Consider the following 26630-nt stretch of genomic DNA (forward strand, 5'->3'; position numbering starts at 1 on the left):
GAAAAACACTCGAAATAATCCATTCCGTTGTTGATACATTATTACCGATGACGACGCCGGTACTTTTTTTTATACATACATATTTAAATGTATATATGTGTGTATATATATACATATGTATACACATATATACACACATTAGATAATTTATATACACATAAGTCGCGATTAGATTTTTAATGACCGAGAAACGATGGAATTTTTTTGTTTCGCCGAAAACACGTGCGCAATATAATTAAGCGATAAACAAAATGCTTTATATTATTATAATTTTTGTTTTCTAACTGACGAAGAGGAAAGCCGATCGATTGGGACCCAGGTTCATCGAACGAATTTCCAATCTACCTGCGCGTAGAGAAAAAAACGAGGTCGCGGTATTGTACCTTTGGGTCGGATCACTGATCCCTTAACGGAAATAGGTTTTCCATTCTATATTTTGTTGTTTCCTCTTTAATCGCGCGACACATGAGAAATGAAATCTTTTCTACGCCGTTTTTTGGATCACCTGTCTTGTTCAATATTTTTTCTTGCTGATCTTTTTTAAAAAGGGCTAAAATCCGAATTAATTTTCGTTCTTTATCCCTTTTATTAATAGAAGATGTTAGTTTATGATGATAAGTCATCATACAATGATCATTCAGATGAGGCATATTTTTTAAGCGATCCATACGATCTACAGGAGACCCAAAAAATGTTTTTCATATTTCCCATGTTCGCGCGAACAAGGTACAGGTCGAAAATTTTGATTCGAATTCTCTCAACAAACCTCTTCCCCTTTCCTTCATACGCAACATACACGCGCGAGAACACACACACACACACATTCGCGATCATACATGTACGCATTAATACAAGCTTGTTCTCCGTTACCATATCGCGTCGAAGATAGGACAAAGCACGGTCACGCAATTGAAAAAAGAACTAGTGGAACAATGATAATGCGATACAATATAATAATGTCGATAATATAATAATAATAAAAATAAAAATAATAATATTAATAATAATAATAATAATAATTGATGATGATAATAATATTTATAATAATAATAATAATAATAATAATAATAATAATAATAATAATATTAATAATAATAATAATATTAATATAATAATAATAGCTATTATTATTAATAATAATAATAATAATAATAATAATAATAATAGTAATCGTAATAATAGTAAATAACAATAATAATAAATTAGTTCTGTACAAAGTTTTGTTTTGAGGCATGACAATATTATTAACATCTAAAGACGGGTAAGTGGCTAATATGCCAACCGCCCCCACAGCATATCGTTACTTTATTAACTCGATTCACGAGCTTCTATTTATAATAGTTAGTCCGTCGCTCGATTTGACGAGAGATCTTAATGATTATCTCACCATCGTTGTCGTGGTCGTCATCTTCGTCAGTGTCATCGTCATCGTTATTCCCCTCGTCGTCGTAAATAAGACGCCTTTGAGGAAATACGAACGAAGAATCTGCGAGTCTTTCTAAGAGTTATTTCAATGCGTGCATTGATTCAGATCGAAGAAGAATGAGGATCGACACGGTTTCTGATGCGTCGGGTGAAACGAGAAAAAAAAATTGGGGGAAGAAAAAGAGAAAATACGAGTTCGTGATTCGCGCGCTCTCTAATTGATTCGTGTCCCAAGCACGCGTTCTTTTGTATGTCACAGTATTACTCGAGGCTACACTTCCGTCGCAAGTGTTGTCGCTAGCGTGGTCGCGTCGTGCCTGTAATGATCGTCTATAACATAAACACCGCAGGCACTGTCGACGACACCACCTCCGCCGCCGCCACCTCCACTGCCGGGTGGACCAGAACTTTCCGTCACCGTTGTCGGCCTTTTCAACAGGGTCGCTTCCGCCGCACAACAAGCATCGCTCGGAGTATTCGCGAAGACCGAGGACTTCTTGGCATTTTCGAGTACAGCGACACCAAGACCCAGACCCAGACCTAAGCAATCCTTCTCCTTTTGGAAGAGATGAGACGCTCGGTGGGCTGCTGCTTCGGTGTTCAACTGTTTCGTCGTTCTCGTTCTACCGTCCTGAAGCACCGGTTCTGCTTTATAGCCCGAGCAGGAACTATCCAAGGTAACATCGGTCTGAAACGAGGAATCCAAGTCATCCTGCCGGACGCTACTCGCGTTGTTTACACTTTTGTTTGCCGTCCATGTGTTCTTGATCATGTGGGCATCTCCAGTGCCAAGAGTGCAGACACTTCCACCAGCCGAACCGATCAATCCAGATCCGGAGATCGAACCCCCGCCCGAAATGATTCCACCACCGGTAACTCCGTTACCAACGCAACCACCGGTAATACCATTCAGAAGCCCGACGTTACCGATCCCAACGGCCGATCCACCGCCGGTCGAACCTATGACGCTGTTACTACCGCCCCCGAGAACACCTCCGCTGCGCTTGCTCATGCTGCTATGTACCGCATTCCTTTCATTCTGTAATCTCGCCTCCTCGTCCGCCTTCGCCTGTTCGCGCTTTTGCCGCCTCTTCATGCACATTACTGCCAGCGCTGCGACCAAGACAAAAGCTGGCACGGCCGTTGAGATAGTCGCTATCACCACTACGTGTTCGGTCGTCAGACCGGCGTCTCTAGCTTCGGCTGCGGAGGTTACGTGTTTCGATAAATTTCCCGACCAATAACTGGCACCCGAGGGTGGTACCGCAGCGGCTGCTGCCGCTGCTGCCGGTAAAATAGCAGTACCACTTTCGCTGGACGAACTTGCGGCTGATGCCACCGGTAAAATTGCCGTACCACCGAAACCGACCTCCTCCGTACAACTTTCTCCGTGCCAACCTTTCGGACACTCACAGAGAAAACCGTTCACTCGATTCCTACAGGTGCCACCGTTTTTGCAGGGCGCGCTAAGGCATTCGTCCACGTCGACGCTGCAATCCTTCCCGGTGAATCCAGGCTTGCATTCGCAACGATAATCATTTGTTCTTGAAATGCATCTACCACCGTTCGCGCATGGCTTCGCCAGGCAATAATCGACCTTATCTTGGCAGAGTCTTCCAACGAATCCAGGTACGCACTGACATCTAAAGCGGTTCACCAAGTCGACACACGTGGCACCGTTGAGACAGGGGTCGCCTTGGCAATCGTCGATGTTGATCTCGCAACGATCTCCAGCGAAACCAGGAGGACAGGTACAACGATAATTGTTCACCATGTCGGTGCAGGTGCCACCGTTCGTGCAAGGATTCGGCGAGCACTCATCGAGTTGGGATTCGCAATCGGTACCCGCGTATCCCGCTGGACAACGACAAATATAGCCGTTCAATGAGTCATCCTCGCAGATACCACCATGCAAACAAGGCGAATCTCGGCATGATCTCGATGTCATCTCGCAGTGGCGACCTCTCCACCCTGGTGGGCAAGTACATCGATAAGCTGCTCGTTGTAACTTGCTCGATGACGATGAGCTATCGAGCGAAGAGGAAGAACCCAAATGATGATGATGATTCCCGTTTGCGTTGTTGCCGCCACCGGAGGATACGCTCGAGTTCGAGTATGTTGCTTCCATCGAACAGGAGCCTCCATTCAAGCATGGCTTCGAGTGACAGTCCAAAAGCGGTGTCTGGCAGTCCGTGCCGGTGAAGCCCGGCGCGCAAGAGCAGGTGTACGATCCTTGGCCGGTGTTAAAGCAGGTGCCGCCGTTCATGCAGGGCTTGTGATTCGTGCAGTAGTTTAGATCCTGGTTGCAGAACAGTCCGCCCCAGCCTTCGTCGCATAGACATTCCCAAGGCTTTTGGCAACTGCCATGAAGACACTCGGGATATCTCACGCACTGATCACAAAAGGCTCCTTCCCAACCGCTATGACAGCTGCAATTAAAAATGAAAAAAGGAATCAAATATATGCTTGTTAATTCATCTCATTAGATATAAGATTCATATTATATGATTTTCATAAATATGTATCTTCTTCACGGTTATTATCAAAAGTCTTGGTATCCGTTCGAAACTCGTTTGCCTGTTTAAAGGGAGAGAATTCGTGCTCTCACGTATGAGAAGGAATCGTATCTAAATACGCTACGGAGGTAGACAGAAAAGAGAGACGAAGCGAGTGTTCGAGATAGCTACTGCTGTGGAAAAGTGCACGTTGTGTGCGAGGCTAAGTATCTTTGTGTGTTTGACTCTGTGTGTGTCTGTCTGTCTCTGTGTGTAAACGTGAACACGCGCGCGGGAGGAGGTAAAGGGTGAAAATGTAGGTACCTACATATATCGAAGAACATACAAAGGTGGATAAAGGCTGTGTGAAGAGAAACGACGAAGGTACAGGAAGAGGAAGGGGTAGAGAAGAGGTATATGGTGGTCGGCCATTACGTTGTCCAAGGGGTTATATGGAGAAAGAGCGAGAAAGAAAGATGAAAAGAGGAGGACAGCCAGCCGGTCAGGTAACGAGTAGTAGAGAGGAAGGGGGAAGAAAAAGAGTGGGAGAACGAGATGAAAGGTGGGATGGTGAAGAGAGAAGAGTCCCGACGACGACGACGACGACGATGACGACGACGACAATGACGACGACGAAGCAATGAAAATGACGACGCCGACTACGACTACGACGACGACGACGACGACGATGACGATGACGGTGACGGTGGAGACGGTTGACGTGTGGTGGGGAGAGGATCTGTGAAGCGAGAGAAAGAGGAAGAGAGACAGAAGAGAAGGTAGAATTCGTAAGAGAGTGGGGATGAGTCGTCGAGTAGTGTTCCCACGGTTCGAGCCTCGGCACAGCCGTTCAGTATGCGGGTCAAGGAAAGGTTACGCTCCTGTGTGTGCGTGTGCGCGCGCCTCGCTCTGCCCACTAATACCCATCCGCCTATATATATTGGCGATCTGCGCCATGCCGCGCACGGTTGTCGAGTCGCGGCCGCACGAGCGCACTTCGGACATCGCATGACTCTACTACTATACTATTAAACAAATTCCGTATAACGACGAGATTCGAGAGTATCGTCGCGTCGCGTACAAGACGTTCCAATCTCTGATGGCTCTCCGATTTAAGTCGAAAAATTTGAATTTTAAAAGGAAAACGTAGAAAAAATTTTAATTTCTAAAGAAATCCGTTGTTTCAGTTCGATCGTAGGAACATTGGAATGTTCCTACGATCGGATTAAAAGACGATGCTCAGATGTTAAACGTTCGAAGTCCGTTCACTTTGCGTGGATCGAGGCGAATAGAACAGTCCGTTTCACAGTAATACAGTACATTCATTCGAATCGCGGAGGAAGAGAGAGAAAAAGAGAGGACGTACAAGGATGCATAGTCTGTGCATCGTCATCTGTATTCAACTGACGAACGCACGGCCGAACGTGGACTCCGAAATTTCAATGGAACACCATAGCCGTGATTCTTTCACGTATCACGAGCGGGGCCGATATCCCACGAGTCTCTCTCTCTCTCTCTCTCTCTCTTTCTTCCTCATATTCTCTCACGACAATCGATCATATCGAGATTTTCTATAGTCACTTGAAAACAAATTCGTTGTATCGCGAGATACGAAAGAAAGAAAAAAATATAAAGAAATGAAGATAACATCGTTATTTTTTGTATTTTCTTTCGTTTCGGTAATTACAAAATTACGTTGGCATTCGATCATGAATTATAGACAAATGATGGCAAAAAGAGGATGAGGACAAAGACGAATGCGTGTGTACGTAGTTTATTTAAAACGTATTAACCCAATTACACAGTTGGGAAACATCGAGCTGGCATATTATACCTGCATGGCGCCATGGATGCGCGCATCATCAACATAGTGCACTCTTGTGAATACTCGCAATCTAATAGGGGCACGAGAATCTCTCTTTTCCTCTTCTTTTTTTTTAATCTCTCTTTCTCTTTCTCTCTCTCTCGAATCGTGAGCTCTACTTCTTTTTTAAGACGCCATGCTCGTTCCAAGCAATGCTTTTAAAAGAAAAATTCTTCTTCTTATCTATTTTGTTATAGAACAAAAAATGATAAGAAAATTTAACGAGATAGAAAAAGAGAGATACGGAGGAAGGGAAAGAGAGAGAGAGAGAAAGAGAGAGGAGGGAAAGTTCTGAGACACGGCGGCACGTTGAGTCAACCGTAAAGAAAGAGAAAGACAGAGAAAGACAGAGAGAGAGAGAGAGAGAGAGAGAGCTAGTGCCTGCGGCTAACGGGACAATTAACCCCGGTCGTAGAGTAATTAGATGATCGAGTTAACTCCAAAGCCCGGGTTAGCGCCGGTCGGGCAGAGATTCGCGCTCTGTCTCGTCTCTTTCTTCGCTAATTTCACTTGCCACGATACAATCGCTTGTGCGTTAACCAAAATACGTGTATTTCGAAAATAGCAAGTGAAGGGTAATAGTACCGAGGTTCAACGACACGTTGCAGAAAAGAGGGGAAAAGAGTGAAAAATGGAAGAAGGGAGACTGGGGAAAGAATCGTCTCGTTGGCTGAGAAGAAAGATCGGCACCTTCGAACGGGCCGCGGCGAGTCTCGTTCGACGGAAAACAGCCGAACGCTTCGAATTCTTCGTTCTCTTCTTCTTCTTCGAGCATGAAGAAGCAAGCAAGCGTCGCGTATACGTCGATGTATGCATGTGTGTGTAGAATGCGTATAGAAGTTGGAAGGAACATCCGAGTCTGGGGAACGTGGTACAGGTATAGAAAAGTCGGCATATATACAGGGTGATACGATAACTACTTGCCAGATAACTGAATTATTTTCATTGGTTCATTTTATACGTCAATTTATTTCAACAAAATTTATATACAACATGAAAGTGTTAAGCGTACTTTCGATGATTCAGCTGTCTATTATATGAAATGCATTAAGATTTTTTTTCTTAAAATAAGTATATAAATATAAAAATTGTTTTTCAATGGCAATAGTTACTGACTCACCCTATATATGCATCTACAGGTTCGTTCATGCATGTGGAGAAACCGCGCAAACTAGGTGTACATATATATATACGTATGTATGCGAAGATACTTACTTGCATTCGTTGGGTTGACTGCAGTGTCCGTGCTGCTCGTCGCATCCGGGCAGGCAGCGGGCTGAAAGGAGTAAGAAAAAATCCAAAAGGTTAAGGCAACGCTCCGCGAGAGGTCGATCGCGTCCCTCACGACTGCACGAGCGATACGTACAACTTCTACGATATATACGATGCATATACACACGCGTATGGTAGTCACCGGAGAGTTGGATAATTTACGATGGATCGGAATGTTGAATAAGAGAATCGAAATCCTCTCTTTCGATTGTTCAGCCTCGTATCCTTTAAAGTCGACATTATTACTCATTAAATGTTCCATCGGTCATAAAAGGAATGGAAAGATGATGCTAATCAATTATAATTTTTTGTTAAAGAACAGGAATGAACATTCCTAAAGAGATATGTGTATACGTTGAATGGGCTGACCGCAAATGTTTGCGGATTCGTGCGTGGTTAGCACAGTGACTACTTCGATTACGCGAGTTCCGTAGTTGCGTGCACGTTCCCTCCTCGATCGGGGTCATGCCATCGCGAGAAAACGACTCGGAAGAAAGGGTTAAAGGTAGGCGAGCCGATGATCGGACACCGAGGACCGTAACCTTGGCACCAAGTACAACGCCGAGATAGAACTATTCGAGGAAGATCGAGCAAAATAAACAATGAGTTGAAGCGCGGTGATTGAAGACGCCATTATATTTATAGATCCCACGGGATATTATAGTCGGACTCAAAGAAGCATGGAATCAGTGCTTTCGAGATAAAGAAAATATAGAAAAGCAGAGAGCAACAAAAAAAGGGAGAGATTTTTTCCCTTAGACTACCTGCAGGTTGGGTACTCATTGTATCTCGCACACCTTGCTCTCTTAGAAATTGCTGAATGCGGAAAGATATGAAAAGTTGTGCGCAGGTAGGTATAGATAATAAAGAGATGAAGAAAGACTTTGGAAAAATATCGTCGCCCAAAGAGGAAGGACGCGGGACGAGGTCGTAGTAAGGGGATCGAAGAAGAAGAGCAAGAGAGAGATAGAGAGAAATAAAGAAGAGGAGCAAAGGGAGAAGGTTGCCAATGGAAATGGACTGTGAACGTGAGTTTGGTGCAGCTGTTAGTTAAAGCACCGACCTTCGCAGCAGCTGTCAGGCCCACTCGCGCATGGCCTCGCGTTGCAGCTGCCTTTATTCCCCGCAATCCCCATGTAACGTCGTAGTACCCCCGAAAGAGACCGTCTGCGGTGCCGAAAGCTATCTCCGCGGTGCAAGCTCGAACTACTACTAGTCACCCTTACTCATTTTTAGCCCCTATTTCTATATCTCGTTAACCCCTTGCGCGTAGTCGCTTCCCCGAACGAGAAACGTAGCTGTTACGACGTTAAGTCGAAAGGGGAAAAGAATTCACGTGCACCTCAGCTGCTCTCGTGTCTCTCCACTTTAGTATTAAGTTAGAACGATGAACGGGTTTACGATGGCTCGTGCGCGAACAAGCTCTTTGCTCCGGCTCGTAAGCACGCTTTCCTTCGATCATGAAACTACATGAGGAGGACTTCATGATTTTATACATCGAGGAACATTTCTAGCTAGCGAGTGAAAGTTCGATGTTCTGGTATAATGCGTTCCGAAAGAACGCGTTTTGCCACTTTTCGTTCGATGTTCTTCGAAATCCTTTCAGCGAGCGAGTGAGCTTTCGAGAAAGAAAGAAAGTGGGCTCTACAATTTATACAGGATTTTTTCTTATAAAAATTCTGTTTTTTTCTTTTTCTTTTCTTTTCAACGAATAGAAACGATTAGAACGTTAGTTTTATTTCTCACGTTGATCGTGAAGACTTTCAAAGAATCTCGGAACCAAAGAGTTCAATCGCGTTATTGAGATCTCGTATAAACGCGTATATATAAGTACGTACGTGTATACGTCTACATATATTCTTTTTTTCCAAGATTGAGAGAGAGAGAGAGAGAGAGACAGAGAGACGTGAGAAAAGATCGGCCGATCGCAGCAAGAAGTGCGTGACAAAAGCGAGACGCGCCTTCCGATTCTTGAAAGTTCCGATTCGCAAAACCGAGCACGAACTCATGATTCCTCGAATGCCGGGGAATGTAACGAAACGAAGAGAGTAAGTAGTCTATTAGTAATCAATGCGCAAACTTTGCCGACCGGTCGACTCGTGCTCTCCTCGAGAAGAAAAGGGTGCAACGACCGATAGCCAGGGTTCACGATCGGAGACCTTTCTTCAGCAGCTTGACTTAGCTCTATCAAGGGTGAGATCGAAGTAGCCTCGCATTTTCGGATTCTGCCTTGGCACTTGGCTACCAACGGGCTGGTCGGTGTCTCCAGCCTCGAGGAACAGCCTCGAAAACGAGATTGCGTTCCGCCTCGATGATCCCTCGTGATACGAGATACCTATTCGTTCTTATAACTCAATGTTCTCTACGTAACCGTTACACTAGAACGAGCCCAATACGGTCATACGTACGTGTAGAAGCTGAATAAACAGTAAAAAAGAACAGGTTGCTGCGTACGAAACAAGGTGGAGACTTTGAGAAAACCACAAGGTCGTAATGGAATTAAAAGAATAGTCACAGTATCGAGATTGTCCGTTTGAACTATGAAATATATATCGAATCCGAGAAAAAATATGTTCCAGATGAGAACATCTACTCGAACCGAGGGGGAACAATTTTTCCGTGAAAAGGGAATCAAGTTCTTCAAAAGGAATGTCTAATACAACGATTGGCAACGCTGAATCCACGGCGCATCTCTTTCGGCGGCCAATTCCTGAGGAACTCTGACGTATATGTGTGTATCAGAGAAAGAAAGAAAGAAAGAAAGAAAGAACGAGAGAGAGAGAGAGAGAGAGAAAGAGAAGGAGAGAAAGGTCGGAGCGCGTGCATGTGCAAGGATCGGATCAGAGCGGGGGCGGGAACGGAGAGACGGGGGCTGCACGCCTTCGTCGTACGCTCTCGACGGGAGGCTCAGGTACGCGAGTGAGCGGGAGAGCAACAAAGAGGATGCCGAGACGGGGGAGAGAGCGAGAACGGGAGAAAGAAAGAGAAAGAAAGAAAGAAAGAGGGAGAGAGACCAGACCAGAGAGAGAGTCTCGCGTACACGCGCTAGCCAAGCGTGGGAAGCTGCTGCACGTTCTCGAGCAGCTCGCTGCACCGACGTTGCACCGGCGTTGCACCGGTGCGCCGACACACCGAGTCGTGCCGATGCCGTAGCCGTAGAGTCTCGCCGACATCGCCGAGTTTGGTCTCTCTCGGCCTAAGCCGTCAGCAGCGCACAAAGCTTCGCTTTCGGATTCGCTCGAACGTGACAAGACCGAGAAAATAGAGAAAGAGGGGAAGAATTTCATTTCGTGAATCTCCGTCTAGACAAGTCCCTCCAAGATCAACTAGTGGGCCTCGCTCCTGTTGTTGCTGTTGCTGCTGCTGCGAGTACCATCGGGGCTACTACTTTTACTTTCAAACGCGGAACGTAGTTCGGTACGACGTTACGTAAGCGGCGAACAAAACAAGCCGTATAAGATTTGCATTTAATCGCGGTAGGAACGATAAAAAAAACAAAAAAACAAAACAGAAAAAACAACAAAAAAAAAAAAACGCGAAGGTTGCGTCAATCGTGTGCAGTCGTGATGGAAAAGATACGAATAAAGTCAGACGACGAGTATCGTGATAAGAAAACTTACGAGTAGCACAGTAGTCGCCCTTCCATCCCGAAAGACAGACGCGTTCGCCAGTAGGGCTGCAACTGTAATGACCAAAGTTGTCATCTCTGGGTCTGCAAAGATTTTCGCAGCCCTTTCCATAATAATGTGCCGCACACGTCACTCTATACTCGTAGACCATTCGTGAATGGGCACTCCTATGTTCTTCCTCTATCCATTCCGAGCCCACGTCGAGCCACTTTTGCGTGGTTAGCCTGGTGATCAGTACCTTTTCTGCAAAATACATAGATATCGATTAATGATCAAATACGTGCCTTTTCCTTCCTTCTATTATGTTTACGTTTGGGTATTATTAGGTACAAATTAATCACGACTTTTGGCGATGTACGGTAGAGAGTTTACGAGAGAGAGTGAGAAAGAGAGAAGATGTAATTAGCCGTGCGGAGCCCGAGCAGGGGCAGAGAGTCGACCAATGATGCGTTCCAAGTGTACCGGCTCTTCGAGAGAGAAAAAGACGAGTAGTAACGTGAGTGAGGGGCGTGATGAAGAGAAAGAGAGGAGAGGCCGGACGTTCGTCCGCTATTGCTACTCTGCTGGCGGTACGCATCCGGCACAAAGAGAGTAAGCGTATACCACAGCGAGAGAGAGAGAGAGAGAGAGAGAGAGAGTGAGAGTGAGTGAGCAAATGAGTAAGAGAGAGAAAGAAAACATTGTGGCTCTCTGCCTCTGGGAAAGAGGCGTTCTCCGTCCTTCTCTCTTCTCTCTTCCTTTTCCTCCCACTTGCTTACCTGTTTTCTGCGTGCAAAAGGAAAGAAGGAGAAAAAGCAGGCCCCGCACATAACCTTCCGTCTAAACGTATTATCATAATAGCCACGTAGATTAGGATGGTTCGATCAGGTGCACCATCATCGAAAAAAGTCCTGTCTCACGGCAACAGATCTTGCGGGGGCCAGGGATTACTAGTAGTACCAGTACTACTACTACTACTACTACTACTACTAACACTACTAATACTAAGTCAACTACTTTTTCTAATACTACTACTATTACCATTACAACTATCACTACCACTATTGCCAACGACAATACGAGAACAAGAGAGCCTAGCAAGAAGCAGCCAGCTGGCTTCGTTGATTCTCATCGATCTTCTTCTGATCGAGTGAAAAAGAGGGCAGATCGTTCCGTAACACTAAATGTAATAGCGCTCGAGAGACCCGAGGCAGATCGATCTTTTGGCTACGCCACTGAAGGTAGCTAAAACTCAACAAAAGAACAAACACTTTGCCCGATGGCGTGTCCTGGGATAGTTAAAGAAGGAAACCGGCCTTCCTTCCCAGAAGGAAAGTAGTATTTCGTTGCCGGCGAAACGGGAGTCAGAGAAGCAGTTTATTGGCCCATCTCTTCTTCCCAGGTGATGCTCTTACGAGTTCCGAAAGCATCGATGGGATCCGACGTCTGCTACTATTATTATCTACAGTACACGCATATTTAAACATTTGTTTATTGTTCTTCGATCATCGAATACAATTACACATTAGTAAATACTCGGATCAAGATTTTAACAATGGGATAATGATTATAATTCTAAACAAAGATTAGAAATACGCCTGCAAAACGTAAATACACCGGTTGTATATTAATACCACTGATCATTATTATAACGACATATTTCTATTGTCGTAGCTTTTCTTTCTTATATCTTTTACAATTTGGACCATTGACCGTGAGGATGTATACATACAGTGTACACCGCTTGTAAACACCCGGTAAGCTCGAGGCCAGTCCGATTCAAAGTATTCATTAACGACGGTAGAGTGCCGTGAGTAGCCGGAATTTTCTATTGTTCATTCAGAAACGGCCGATTGCCGAAGTATAGCCCGAAGCTGGCAGGTAGTCAATAGTGTTATTTCTATATTATTTAACGAGCTTTATCTTTGGCTAAACAATGATGCAATTAGAAATTACTTAACCGTTACAGTTTCATCTCTTTCCGACCCAAATTTATTCTGCAACCGGTTGTCAAAGGATATATACGTTCGAGTGAATGAGAAGGTTGTTCGATCGCTGTTTATGTTATCTTGATGCACCATTAAAAAAAAAAAAAAAAAAAACAAGAGAAGAGCTATCGGTAGATAGAGAAGAAACGATCGATTAAACTTTTCGCTTTGGATCATCTCGAGAGTCGAGTGCATCGTGAGTGGAACGACTTGCATATCACCGCTACTGTCTCCCCATCGAAACCGAACGGGAAAAAGAGAGAGAGAGAGAGAGAGAGAAAGAGAGAGGGTCGATGATCGACGATGACGTAAGCTTCGCGAATGTCGACAAAGTTACTCTCTCAGCTTGTGTGTTTACGTGTTATAAGGATATCATTATAGTACTCGATCGTAGAAAGGAAAATGGGATAATTTGAAACTTTCCTAATTGCTACTTTATATTTCTAAACTCTCCGAAGCTTTTTTTACTACTACTACTACTACTACTACTACATTAAATAAGGATGTGATTATTTGTGTGAGATTTCGTTTTCGAAAAGCGAAGTATATAATGTGTTTGTATACGCGTATGTGTATATTTGCGTGTGTATGTGAAATAAAGAGAGGGAAAGAGAAAAGTAGGAGGAGAAAAGAGAAGAGTAGACAGAGGGTGAGAAGGGGTGTGAGCCTGAGAAAGGAAGCAGCATCCGAGCAGCGCACGGCAATAAAGGGTTCGCTTCGCCTCCGCGTTGTGGGTATTATATTATACTCGAGGCACACTAGACGGAGAAAGAGAGAAAGAGAGAAAAAGAGAGAGAGAGAGAGAAAATATCACCGACAAAACGGTATACGATTTAATGTCTCGACGATAAAGGCCCAAAAATTCAGACAATTTTCTAGCAAAGTGAACATTATAGAAAAAACGCTAGATACTCTTTTCTATTTTCTAATTTATTTTTAACATACATTTATAAATATATATATTATCATTTTTTTTACCAATTTATATCACATTTTATTTTCCTTATCACAAAATTGTTTTCTATTAAATTCAATTAAATGAAAAATCTAATATGTGTAAAATCAATATATAATTATAACGTTAAATTAATTCTTATTATTCATATTTACTGTCTCAAGAAATAATCGTAACGCGTATTATTAAACAAGACTTGAGATCTCCGTTTCATTCATTCGTTCGTTCATATATATATATATATATATATATATATCCCTCTTTGTATTTGAATTCATTCATACACACGGGTCCGCCGTTCATTCATCCGTCCGTTCATAGAAAATCCACACGCTCGCGAGGGCGGAAATAAAGGGCGAGTAGTTCTCCATTAATATCTCATCGACGTCATCGTATTTGTCTTTTAACACGCGAAAAAAGAGTAAAAAGAAAAATGTTATTAGGGATATATATATATATATATATATTCTCATGTCGAGTTTCATTGTTAGACACGAAGGACTTGTTTCTTGTTTTCGGTAGGTATACGAGTTTGTTCACTCTCAGGACTGGGTTTAAAAACGGAATAAGAAGTGTGCGACTACTTAATTTCTTCCTCGAGGTCCTACCGTCAGGTAATTAGTATCTACCGGTGCGGGTGGCGAGAGCGGAAGTTACACGCGGCCGCGCGGTGCTCTCATGCGCGACACACATACACACAGAGACGGTTGCTCGCGCGCAAGAATTCGTGTTACACGCGTGTATGAAGAGCCAACGGTTTTTATATTCTGCCCGTTTGTCTGTCTCTGTCTGTTCCTTTCTTCGCTCGCTTTCTTTCTTTTTCTTATTTTTATCAGAAAATCAAAACGATAATGATCGATCAAGTAAATAAATTCGACCATCACGTTTGTTTCTTAATGAAAAAACTAGTGTGCGTATACTTATGTACGCACGTAAGAAGTTACGAATATAACCTCAATAACCTCAAAAATAAATTCAAAAAAATAACTTCAAAGAAAAAAGATAAATAATAATAATATATATAAGAAAGAATAAAAAAATATAAAAATATAGATATCAGATATATCGAATTACTTTATGCGTCAACGGCTATGGCGTGGTGGTAGCACTAGTTCCCCCCCGATCATTTAAGTCAAGCAACGCTACGTACGATTAGTACTTGGATGGGTGACCCGCTTGAGAAAAAAAAAGCCGTAAATTGGAAATTGCTTTGCCGCGCATCGTAAATATCGACAAACTTCGTGGTGTCGTTTTTGGTGTCGGAAAAAAATCACACACACTCTTATCACATTTTCCCAAACGCGCCAAAAGAAGTATAAATTCAAAAATTCTCAAAACATCGAGCAAGAGTAAGTAAAAGTATATGAGATACTTATACGTGTTGTGTGCGAATGTATGTAATACAACGTGTTCTAACGTAAGTTCTACGAAGGGTATCGCGTTACTCGCACGAACCACGAGTAGTGGAAGGTGGCTGCTACGATTACACAGGAAGGAAACACTAGTGTCTATGGGCGTCCTCCTCTCAGCTCCTCTTTTATCCTCCGCGCGTATGGCAGCAAGAGGACGCCGGCGGATCCATCGAGATGTACTTTGTGCATGCGCACGTGGGACGTGTTGCGGTAATAACTGCTTCGGTACGACGACGAATATAAATGAAAAACAGGTCATAAAAGCATCAACCGAGAAACGCTACGAAAACGAGGAAGAGAGATGATGATATAAACTATTTTTTCAAATCATTAAACAGAAGTTTGTTGATGATGAGAGATCGAAAGGCAAATATTGTAAAAAAATAAAGTATTAAAAAGGAAGCAAAAGAAAAAAAATGAAGAAGAGGGTCTGGCTCATTTTCCCCGTGCGTTTCAATGACGAAAAGCACGAGCTAGTCGAGTCAAGACAGAAGAGTAGTCGAGGGTTGCTACTGGGAAAAGAGATTCGAAGTTTCGTCTCGTGTCTCTGGTGAATGTCGTGACAAGGCCGGAAGTCGCTTCTCGACTAGTTCGGACACGATGCAAGACACATCGAGATTCGGGAGGGCAGCTGGACCGCACATGCTCGCGTCTTTTTCTCTTCCTCTCTCACTCTTACTTCCTATCTATCTATCGTCGAGAACTCTGCCAGGCAGCCAGGCAGAAGCGTGTGTCACGCATCAAGAAGGGCTCGTGCGTCGTTGGACGACTAATTTTATGATAATCCTTTTCTCTCTTGTCTCTTTTATATTCTTTCTTTCTTTATTTTTTTTTTCTTTTTTGTATGAACTACTCATAAGCTCACGCAAGCTCGCTTTCGAATACCCCTTAACCCTCGCTAATTAATATCGGGTGACACGTGAAGGTTAATGTTAAGAAAAGAGAAATATTACTCACCGAGTGAATGATGCGTTGTATTGTTTGAGTCGTGATAGGCCTCGACGATCAGAGAAAACGTTCCCTGCAAAAATACAAAAGATATTTATTTTATTTGATATATTTTTCATTATTTATAATACATGTAAAAAAGATTTATGGTTATATTGCGGTAACTTATATGTTCTTATTGGAACATTTAAAATATCCAACTAGTTCGTAATGCTTATAAAATAGAAAAGAGAATAGAAAGATCTGATTTCAATATTTATCCGATTTTCCTGGATAAAAGGAAAGAAGATAAAACAAAATGAATAAATAAATAATAAAGATCGTGATAATAATTTTCTTTTGCATTTCACTGTCAGAGGGTAATCATTCGACATAGATAGGAGTGTTGCGCATTCATAAATCTGTTTACGATCGGTAATGTATAGCGTGTAACGACGCCGTGGAGAGTAACATACGACGGTACATATTGTGTAACGAGTACGTGCACTACACGTACGACTACTCTGTTACGTGCACGGTGATAATACAACGTTTAATTATTAACGTCACACGTATGATGAGAGTTAGAGAGAGAGAGAGAGAGAGACGCTGGTATTATACACGACGACCTCGTTAGTCGCTGTCGCACGTTGAATAATAAATGTTTATATCCGGCCGACGTCGCGTAAACGAGCTGCTTTCATCCCCTTTGATAATAGTGAGCCCTGTGATAAGGAAGAACAAATAATCCGTTGCCGAATAATATTTTTTGCTAATTAATATTACGAATATGAAGTAAGTTAATTATCAAATGAAAAAGAAATTAAAAAAAAAAAACTGGTGTGTGTACTTATGTACGCACGGCGTATCGAAACGAATATAACCTCAAAAATAACATGAAAAAAATATTGGATTGGAAGTATGAGAACATAAGCAACTAATTATTATTACTTATTTATTTAACAAAGAAAAGAAAGGAAACATATTTTCAATCGATCTACACTAAATATAAGGGAGATATATCGAAATATTTTATGCGTCAACTGTCATGGCGCGGTGATAGAACTACTTCCCGCTCGATCATTTAAGTCAAGCAGCGCTGAGTACAATTAGTACTTGGATGGGTGACCCGCTTGAGAAAAAAAAAGTGGAAAAAGAAGAAAAAGACGACTTCATGCTGTAAATTTGAAATCGTTTTGCCGCGCTTCGTAAATACCGACAAACTTCGTGGTGTGTCGCTCGGAAAAAAATCACACACACTCCCAACACATTTTTCCAAACGCGCCAAAAGAAGTATAACTTCAAAAAAAAAAAAAAATAAAAATATATAATATAAAAAAGAACTAGGAATGGTGTGTCCAGATTGAAAAGCATCTCGGCACTCTATTAAGCGATTCTTACCACGCGGATTAAATTACAGTAATTCAGTCCCACCTTATTCTACTCTACTGTTTGATCATTCGAGCGTCACCGGCTATATTCTTTAACAGTGCGATTTGTCTTTGGCACCGACTACTTGCGTAGAGAGAAAGAAAGAGAGGGATAGAGAAAGAGAGAAAGATACCCGGTCCGCAAAAAGATTCCGTTAGCGTACCGGCAGAATCTCAACTATTCTGAGATTCTTCGTGAAAGCGCATGGAAAGGAAAATAAGAAGAGAAGAGATGGGGCAAGGAGGAGAGAGAAGCAGAGAACAAGGAAGAAGAAGAAGAAGAAGAGAGAGAGAAGAGAAGTAGCTGAACGCCCTTTTCTTTCGTGACAAAGACGAGAGAGGTAGGGTAGGTAGAAAGAGGTAAACGTCGCCGATAGGGAAGGAAATAAATTGTCAAGGAGACAAATGCCACCGTGATCGCCCGTTAATTTATTACGTAGATCGAAATTATGTCGGCAAAAAAGCTGAAAAAGCTCGGCTCGGTATTCGGAGAACAATGTGTGTTCGTTGGGTGTGTGTTTCGAGGTCCGGTTAGCGAAGAGAACTCTTCGCGACCAAAGTTGAGAAGAGAGAAGCTATGGAACCGAAGGAAGAAAGAAAAATGAGAAAGGCAAGCGTAGGATAGAGAGAGAGAAAGAAAGAGAAAGAAAGAGAGAGAAAGAGGGAAGTGGGAGGAGGGTAGCGAGATAGGCGCAAGATGAAAAGAGGAAGAAGAGAACGGTGTTTCGTCGGCTTGAACTCAACAGAAGGAGAAAGAGAGAGAGAGAGAGAGAAAGAGACGGAAACAGGTGAACACTAGTGGTAGGAGCAGGACGGAGAGAGTGAGTAAGAGCGAACGAGCGAGCGAGTGAGAAAGATTGAGAGAGTGAGGGAGAGGGCGAGAGAGCTCGTTCACTCGGGAGTCTGTTCCCACGGCTGCGCGGCATACCTCCACCTTCTCTCGCCTCTCTTTTCCCTCTTCACTGTACTCTCCTTGAGGTAGTAGCAGTCGTCCCTCTTTCTCGGAGCCAGTGCGCTCCTCTTTCGGCCTCTCTTTTCCCTCTCTGTTCCAATCTCGGCTCTCTCTCCCAGCTTCCCCCTTTCTATTTAACTACTTCTCTCTTTCTTTTCCACGCACACGATTTATTATTATTATTATTATTATTATTATTATTATTATTATTGTTGTTATTATTATTATTTTTTTTTGATCTTTGTTGTCCTTAAAATTATTATGAATAATCATCGAGTAAAACGGTAAAAGAAACAAATGATTGGTGTAAACGTAGGGGAGAATGATGGAAGCAAGAGACACCAATGTATCCTTTTGCCTCCGGCCAGACATAACGTGTTACGTTAATGCTGAGGAAGTCTGCTAGTAGTCTGGTAGAGACTATGGTAATATGAACGTGAAATAGGTCTGATCCGAAAAGAGAGATCGAACTAGTGGATCCCTAGCAAGCTAATGTTCATAATACAGTGTGCTAACGATCGCCCGTGGAAATATACAGTCAGTTATAAAAATATTCAAGAATATTTTTTAATTGAATAATTTACTTTAGATCGAACGAAAATATTTATAAATTTGAAATAACTATGGAGTATGGTGTGTTACGTATGAATTATGTCAAGAAATTAAAAAATACATTTTTTTCAATGATCTTTACTAATATTTTTATAAATATTTAGAAAAATCTGACACGTATAAAGATTGTCATGATATTTACAGCATTTAATAAGATTTACTTAACGGATAGATACATATTTGTTGTTTTTAAAATTGATTGATAAAAAATTAGTAAAATGACTCGAGAAAGAAAACTGTTTCTTAATTTTTTCACGCGATTTCATATATCAGACATTAATATTTCTGTAGCTATAATCAACAATTGAAATGCACTTCGTGTAATTTAAAAGAGTTATTCAATTTGAAAAAGTGAAATATCTTTATAGCTGCTCACTATAGATCAGGTGATTTATACTTCGAGCTCGATGACCCCGTGGTGCGTTTGCACCGATCACTATGTCAGTTATATATCTCCTCGTGTACTTTTCTCTTACGAGTTTCGTCGAGCGTTCGAGCACTGTTCGTGCCGCGCACAATCTCTTTCTCTCTCTCTCTCTCTCTCTCTCTTTCCTTCTCATTCATTTCGCTGATCCTTTCTCAAAGGAAATCGAAGAAAAGATCATCGATCCTGCTTGCTTGTTTTTTTATTTCTTGTATAACTTCGCTAAACAGAAACCGATCATAAGCATAGGTTTAGCGTGTTATCGTTAATAGGCGCACAAGGTGGCGCTTCTAGCTCGAGGGAGTGAAGGGGATGATGATGATGATGATGAAGATGATGATGATGATGAAGATGATGATGATGATGATGATGATGATGAAGAAGAAGAAAAAGGGAAAAGAGGTCGATCGCGTGAGTTTTGTAGCTCGCGGTGAAACTACTAAAAATACACAGAACTACGCGCTCTTGCGGACTTTTAGAAGCCGAACGGACGAGTCTATCGAATAGCTAGCGAGCGAACGAACGAACGAAGAAGAACGTTTCGTCTTCCTCTTTCTCATAGCATAGAGGAGAGTAATTTATGCTAAACGTTTCGCGTCGTGGAAGTCGCGCATCGTCGTGCGCCGAGTCAGCCATTCATTCGGCGTCTTTCTCCGCTCCTTCTTCTCTCCCGGACGCGAATCACGCAGCCTTTTCGGCCGTGGGACCACCATTCTTCGTCTTTCTCTTTCTTTTTCCCTTCGGGCCCACCTTCTCTAGTCGTATTCTCTCTTTTTCCATCCCACACTTGAGTTGACACCGCATCCTTTTCTCTCTCTCTCTCTCTCTGTCTTTCTGTTTTATTCTTCTTTGAAGCAAACGCACGTTCCGCGGACATCATACCGTGTTGTACATACGCACATAACGTTTCTTCGAGAAAGAGACAGAGAAAAAGGCATAAGAGGAAAGAAGTAAAAATGTGCAAACTCACGAAGCTCTCGCTTTCGAGTTTCTCTCAGTTTTCTAAAAATATCGTATTTCTTTGAATCGTTCGGTTGCCGCACTGAGAAAGACAGAGAGAGAGAGAGAGAGAAGCGTAAAAAGCGCAGAGTACACGCACACCTGAATACGAGTTAGGAACGGGGATCGTGTATGCGATTCTTGTCGAGGCGAGGCAAACGTACGACGACGTGATCGATTAAAATGAGTACTCTTCTCGGACTCGTCGAATTTATCCTGACTACTTACGCACGATTTTGTTATCACCATTCTCGTATATCTCATCATTTTTATTTCGATTAATTTTAAGAATATTATAATCAGCGTGTCACGTTCTGGACATTCATTGTTTTTCATTTAATCATATTTTTCGTTACCTTAGGTATCTTTTTTTTTTAATTGATATTTTTTTTTTTCTGGAAATACTCTGTCACTTCAGACCCGACATAACAGACTTTCGTAACGTCAAGCGATAATATATAAATGTGTCTGAAAGAGAACGAGAGTATAAAGGAAAACGGAAAAGTAGACTCGTGTAAGACGAAGAGATGCTGATGGAAAGAGACTGGCTGGTTGGTTTGGTGTGTGGAGTGTGAACGCGCGCAGGGGGCGCCATATGGGTTAGTAAAATTAACTTCGTTTGCAAGAGAGAGAGATGGGATGGAAGAGGAGAGAGAAAAAAGGGAGAAAGAGAGAGAAAGAGGAAGGGGGGGAGAGAGAGAGAGAGAGAGAGAGAGTTGGGGCAACACACGAGGGACGTACAGAGGCACAAAAGGCCTAGCCATCTGCCAGTGGCACACTGTGCACTACCAGATAGCACATAGCTTGAGCTATGTGAGAAGTGCCGATAGGATCAAAGTATTAATCCTAGGGGATGCATAATGTTATCTGCTACTTTATATATATACCCGATTCCTCTTCTAAGTTTTTATATGTTAAAGAAATTGTTATAACACACGGTCATCATAGGTAAGATTTGTCTGCTAAATATAAATGTCAATTTGTCATGCGTATTAACTGAATTTATATATTTACTATTACTTTTAGTGAATTTGGTCAAGCGCATGTCATCTAAATTCGTTAAAGTCAACAGTTATATATCGTAGGGTCCCAAACCGGTGGGTCTCATAACGAACAACTTCCTTCATCGTAACGATCATAACTTTGTGTGCGGTACCACTCAACGCTGTTTTTCAAATTAGTATTTCAATGTTCCTCGATCGAACTAACCTGACAATTATCTCCAACGTAATACGTTATTATGGGAAATTACAGTAAATAGGTAGTTTCTTTTGAAAACGAGAAAACCGAGGAATAAACAATAATAATGGCAACGGTTAAAAAGGGAAAAGACAAATGTTGTCGTTCTTATTGTTTCCTTTTTTTTCTCTCATTGACAGTGCATCTGGCATCATTTGTTATATGATCAATTTGATTCGTACTAATGTAAGTTAAGCAAACGAAACAAATGCGATGGCACGGATAATGCGAATTATTTATGAAAATAAGATAAATATATAATGAATAACTTACCGGCCATGTGAACTCGAATGGAAATCTGATAGGGTTAGTAAAACTAGGTAGGGCGACGTTTGGACTAAGATTAACGATGTTTTCGCCGAGGACAGGTGTAACGACATCTCCATAAGTGCACGGTGTCGTTGTGTCAATCTTCACTTGGTATTGCTTCAAGCATACCCTAAACCTGGTCTTGCAAGCACCCGAACATTCGCCTGTTCTTGAAGTAGTGCCTGAACAGCACTTACCAAGACTATCCTTTCCGTATTCGTTAACGAACGACTTCAACCTTAGTTCGAACACCCCCGAAGCGTTTACCTGAAAAAAATGTGCTTATTTAATCGTTTGTAATATCACAGAGCTCTTATTATTTCGGTTTATTCGATTTCGCTCGACTAATCGTAAGATTTACATTAAGATTGCTAAATTTTAAAAGTGACTGCAGAAAAAGGAAAGAGAAGAAGAAAGAAAGAGGAAAAGAAAAACGGGAAGACAACATCTGTCGGGCAAAACGTGGCTCCGCTCTACTTGTGGTTCCATCGAAAGGACAGAAACGACGTGGGGTCGAGACGACAGTCGCGAAGAAGAAGGCACGAGACACCGAAGGTCTCGAGGCTCGAAGCACGCGCGTGTTTTTGCGCACGCGTATGGCGTTTGTCAAGAGCAAGTGCGCGCGCGCGCGCGCAATCGCGTCTCCCAGGAAGCAGAGAGAGCATAAGGAGAGGAAAAGAGAGAAAGAGGGCCGTTACAGAGTGAAAAAAAACTGTGCCTTTTCGGAGTGTATACGCACGCGCGCATGGTACTTTTGCTAGTGGGCGGTTTCGCGTTAATAAAAAAAAAGAAGAAGAGAGAGAGAGAGAGAAAGAAGGAGGAAAGATGTGGCCCGTAAATACATTAACACGCGAGACCGCGCTATCTCCCTCTTCTTTAACAAATTAATGGCAAACCTTCCACGGTATGTAAACGACGATCAAGGGACCGGTCTCTTCTTCTTCCTTCTTCTTTTCATACATTTTACGTCGGTTTCTACACCCTTCGGCACGTTCATTAAACAGCACATTTAACAAATTAGATTCGTAACGAAGGAAGAAAATGATAGTCTTTTACCGAATAGGAAACACGACTTTGTGCCAAGTATTACGGAAGAAGACGGAAATAGAGTAGTATGCAGTGGTGGTTGTTACAAGCCGATAGGCGCGATACACGCCTTTCGGCTATTTGAACTTGCAAAGAGGTCGCTGTGAGCGGTCACGTGCTCGATGCACGTCCGCACCTACTCGTCGAAAGAACGAACTAGCCTTTTCATGGGACACCTTCCCACCCTCGATACGTCATCTCGGAATTCTGCAAAAATATACTATATCTTTTTATTTTAAATGTAACATAAGAGAAAGTCGAACCATCGAGGAATTATTTTCATTTATAAATACGAAAATACTTGTTGCGTAAACGTATTTTAGGTACTCGACATTCTAAATAAAACGACCTCTGAAAAAGATGGAGGACAAACGTCAAAACATTAGTTTTTTTCATGATATCTTTCGATATATGATTCTCATTCATTAATCTGGAATCTATTTTACGATGACGAACGTGACGTCAATGTTTAAAATGAATGAGAAAAAATACACGAGTATATTTCGTAGCTGGTATTTCTTGGAATAGTCCTTACTAAGCCGAATGTAATCTCATCGGGAAAAGGGTTGTAGACGCGCCGGGAAGATATCTCGATGAGAAATTCTCATTTTTGGCGCGCTGGAAGGTTATTTAGGGAACGAGAATGGCCGCCGTTGCGTATTCTCGGAACAGGCCGCCGGTATGTTTCGTCACAAAATCATTTCAAAGGACGTGCATCTTTTTTATGAATAATAGCTGTCCTTGCCGCAGCACTCCAAAAAAGCGGCATCTTGGAAACAAACAGGGCGCGTCTAAAACCTTTGAACTGTGATACTATCTTCGATGAATGAAGGTCAAATGGAAGAAACAACCATTGGTAGGTATAGCGTGTGAAGCTTGGGCTCTTCTACCAGCAAAGAGAGCTGCTTGCGCCTGGAACGGTCTCGAGAAGGGGGAGGAGAAGCTAGACACTTCTAAAAGAGTGGATCCAGATTTAGAGTTGCATGCAGCGTATCTCGATACTTTTTCCCCCGCCTCTTGCCGGCGCACGGTAAGAGAAGGAAAGAGTCGAAGAAAAAGGGAGAGAGAGAGAGAGAGAGAGAGAAAAAGAGAAGAGAAAACAAGAAGAAGAGTATAAATTGAAAGAAACATCTCCCAGGAAGAATAAGCTTGTTGCGATCCAGCTGGCCATGTAGTAAAAGAAGAAAAAAAGAATAAAAGAAGTAGGGATCTTCATGCGTAATGCGAAATAAAGTTCGGGGAATCTCTTCTTGAAAAACGGGATAACCTATCCTCGTCTATTTACCGCGAGCTTCAAAGGGAAAGATATAAATTGCTGTTCTCTAATCGCAACGAAACTAATCAATTTATTTATTTATCCTAGTTCGCGTATTTACATCGCCATTCACACGTCTCGGTGTGTTTACAGGTTCACAATCGACTGTTTCTAGTGCAAAGTTTCCGTGTCTCCGTGGTAAAGGGCGTCTCGAGCAGTGGCATATTCTCATTGTAGGAAGATAGGAGGGTAGTAAACGTACACATATGAAACTTACCACATGGGGTGACGGTAGAAGCACGGCGGCAACCGTCCACACTAACATCATGGTCCACATGTTTCGGCTAATCGAAGCCTCCAAATGTTTACGCGTCTATTGTGCGCGTGGACCACCGTGGTGATTCGTCTTTTGTCCGACTTACTGTCGGCGTTATCTTCTTCCGGTAATAGCTTCGCGAGGCTGCATAGCCACGATAACGTTCCTTCCTCTTCTTTCCTTCTTTCAGTCGAGATATATCCTAGTCCTTCTTTTGCTAATTCTGCTGCTGCTGCTGCTGTTCCTCCTCCTCCTCCTCCTCCTCCTTTAAATATGCGTATACACCGTCCGGTATTCGGAACTCGCGAAGAAGATTGGCAGCGTCTTGCCGTTCGCAGCACTTTTCACTTACTCTCCTTATTATAGATTTTCCGAAAATCGAAAAATCGTGTTGAATTTTGTAATAAGCTTGTAAGGGAATATCGCTTAATTACTCCCCTTTTTATATTCGAGCACACGATCACTTCACACTCCCCCGATATATATCACACTTTATTCCTTTTATTTCTCTAACTTACTGCAAAGAGTAAGAGAGAGAGAGAGAGAGAGAGAGAGCGAGAGAGATAGAGAGAGAGAGAGAAAGACGCGATCCGAAAAACACATACATGTATAGATATATAGATATAGATGAAGATAAAGGAAGGACGACGCCTCGATCAGGGGGGAGGGGTCAAAGCAGGGAAGAGGGGTCTCTCTTCGATGTTTCTTCCTCGCTGTTACGTCGTTCCCACGCTGAGAAAGATAGCGAGAGAAGAAAGAGGTCCTCAATGCGATAGTTCGCAGCTTGTCGTAACGTAGTAGCAGTAAGTAGTAGTAGTAGCAGCACGAAGCACTACTTTAGCCATGAAAAATTGATAAATTATAATAATAATAAGAAAAAGCACGAAGAGGACGACAATTCCCCACGAACATACTTTGTTGCAGAAATATACGCAAATAGCAGCACCGAGGAGAAGAGAGAAAAAAAGGGTAACACGTTCTTAAACACTCTTCTCCGCGCCAACCGTCGCAACACAACGACGAGTCGCCGTGCACTGACTCGCCGTACTGCCTTGCCGCACTGTCTCGCACACACTACTGACACGAGCCGCCGAGTCTGCCCTCCTTGCAGCAGGAAGATCAAGTGAGAGGGAGAGAGAGAGAGAGACGGAGCGTGCGAATAGCGGTAGTGATGGTGGGGAGAGGTAGAGAAGGCCCAGGAACGAAGAAAAGGGTGCGTTGTCGCTGGTAGGGCAGGACTTGCAGCAAGACCAAGCTGGAGGTGGAACGTTGGCAAGAGGGAGAGAGAAAAGCTCTGCTTTCTTGCTCCTGGCGGGACTTCCAAGAGGGAGGAATGACTTTTCGTGGGAGGCAAAAGAGCGAGCGAGAGAAGAGGTAAAAAGAGGAGAGAAGGAAAGAAGACGAGTCACGAAAGTCGGCTCTTCGAGAACCAAGTACCACTGGATCCACCGGCAAGAAATGTTCCCTCCTCTGTACACTTGTTATTTTCCTCTCTCGCGTGAAAGTAACTTCTTCGTACCGCTCGTAATATCCCTATTCTTTCGTTCGCCGAGAAGACCGTATTCTCTCCTCTTGACTTCTCTCTCGTCCTAGTGGTTCAAAATAGTTGTATCAGCGCCACACAACGGGGAGAACGGCAAGCATCCTGACATTGACTAACCGAAGACTCTCAGGGCACACACTGTATCCGATTGGAAGGCCGGCAGATGGCGAGGTTGATCTACCGACAAGACGCGAAATATGTGCGCGTGCGTGTAGTTACCGGGCGCGAAACTCACTTCTCTTTGAGAAAGTTTGCGTTGTTCTTATCCTACTCGTCCTTTTCCTTATTATCGTTTATTTGGCGTATTAAACGCGAACTTTTATTCCCGATATAAATAACACGCCGTCCTTCGTGCGTAAACAACACTCGGTGCGCGTGTTTCTCGCGTTTTCTATTAAAGACGAACGTATACGCGAGCGTGACAAGAGCGAGTTCAACCCTCGACTGAAGGCAGTAGGCCGGGAGCACCCCTACTTATAATTGTGGTCCCGCCGGCTCCCCGTAGAGAGGGGTTGTGTG

General features: G+C 42.9%; 1 protein-coding gene across 1 annotated transcript; it reads right to left on the reverse strand.

Annotated features, from left to right (window-relative positions):
• Nucleotides 1-1218: 1218 nt before the first annotated feature.
• LOC122516488 (neurogenic locus protein delta-like) lies at nucleotides 1219-26543 on the reverse strand. The gene is made up of 6 exons (XM_043634335.1): nucleotides 24530-26543; nucleotides 21876-22178; nucleotides 15977-16040; nucleotides 10677-10928; nucleotides 7000-7060; nucleotides 1219-3854 (listed from the first exon to the last, which is right to left on the reverse strand). The coding sequence occupies exons 1-6, from the start codon at nucleotides 24587-24589 to the stop codon at nucleotides 1697-1699; spliced, it is 2898 nt and encodes a 965-aa protein (XP_043490270.1). The 5' UTR covers nucleotides 24590-26543; the 3' UTR covers nucleotides 1219-1696.
• Nucleotides 26544-26630: the final 87 nt, after the last annotated feature.

The sequence above is a fragment of the Polistes fuscatus genome, unplaced genomic scaffold, assembly GCF_010416935.1.
Source record: "Polistes fuscatus isolate 324 unplaced genomic scaffold, CU_Pfus_HIC Scaffold2, whole genome shotgun sequence".
Taxonomy (NCBI): domain Eukaryota; kingdom Metazoa; phylum Arthropoda; class Insecta; order Hymenoptera; family Vespidae; genus Polistes; species Polistes fuscatus.

Excerpts from the sequence above, each read along its gene's own strand:
- LOC122516488 (XM_043634335.1), bottom strand. The coding sequence starts at position 24,589 with ATGTGGACCATGATGTTAGTGTGGACGGTTGCCGCCGTGCTTCTACCG. Across the intron at positions 10,929-15,976 it reads TACAACGCATCATTCACTCG|AAAAGGTACTGATCACCAGG; the intron begins GTGAGTAATATT and ends TGTATTTTGCAG. Across the intron at positions 7,061-10,676 it reads GGGCGACTACTGTGCTACTC|CCCGCTGCCTGCCCGGATGC; the intron begins GTAAGTTTTCTT and ends TACTCCTTTCAG.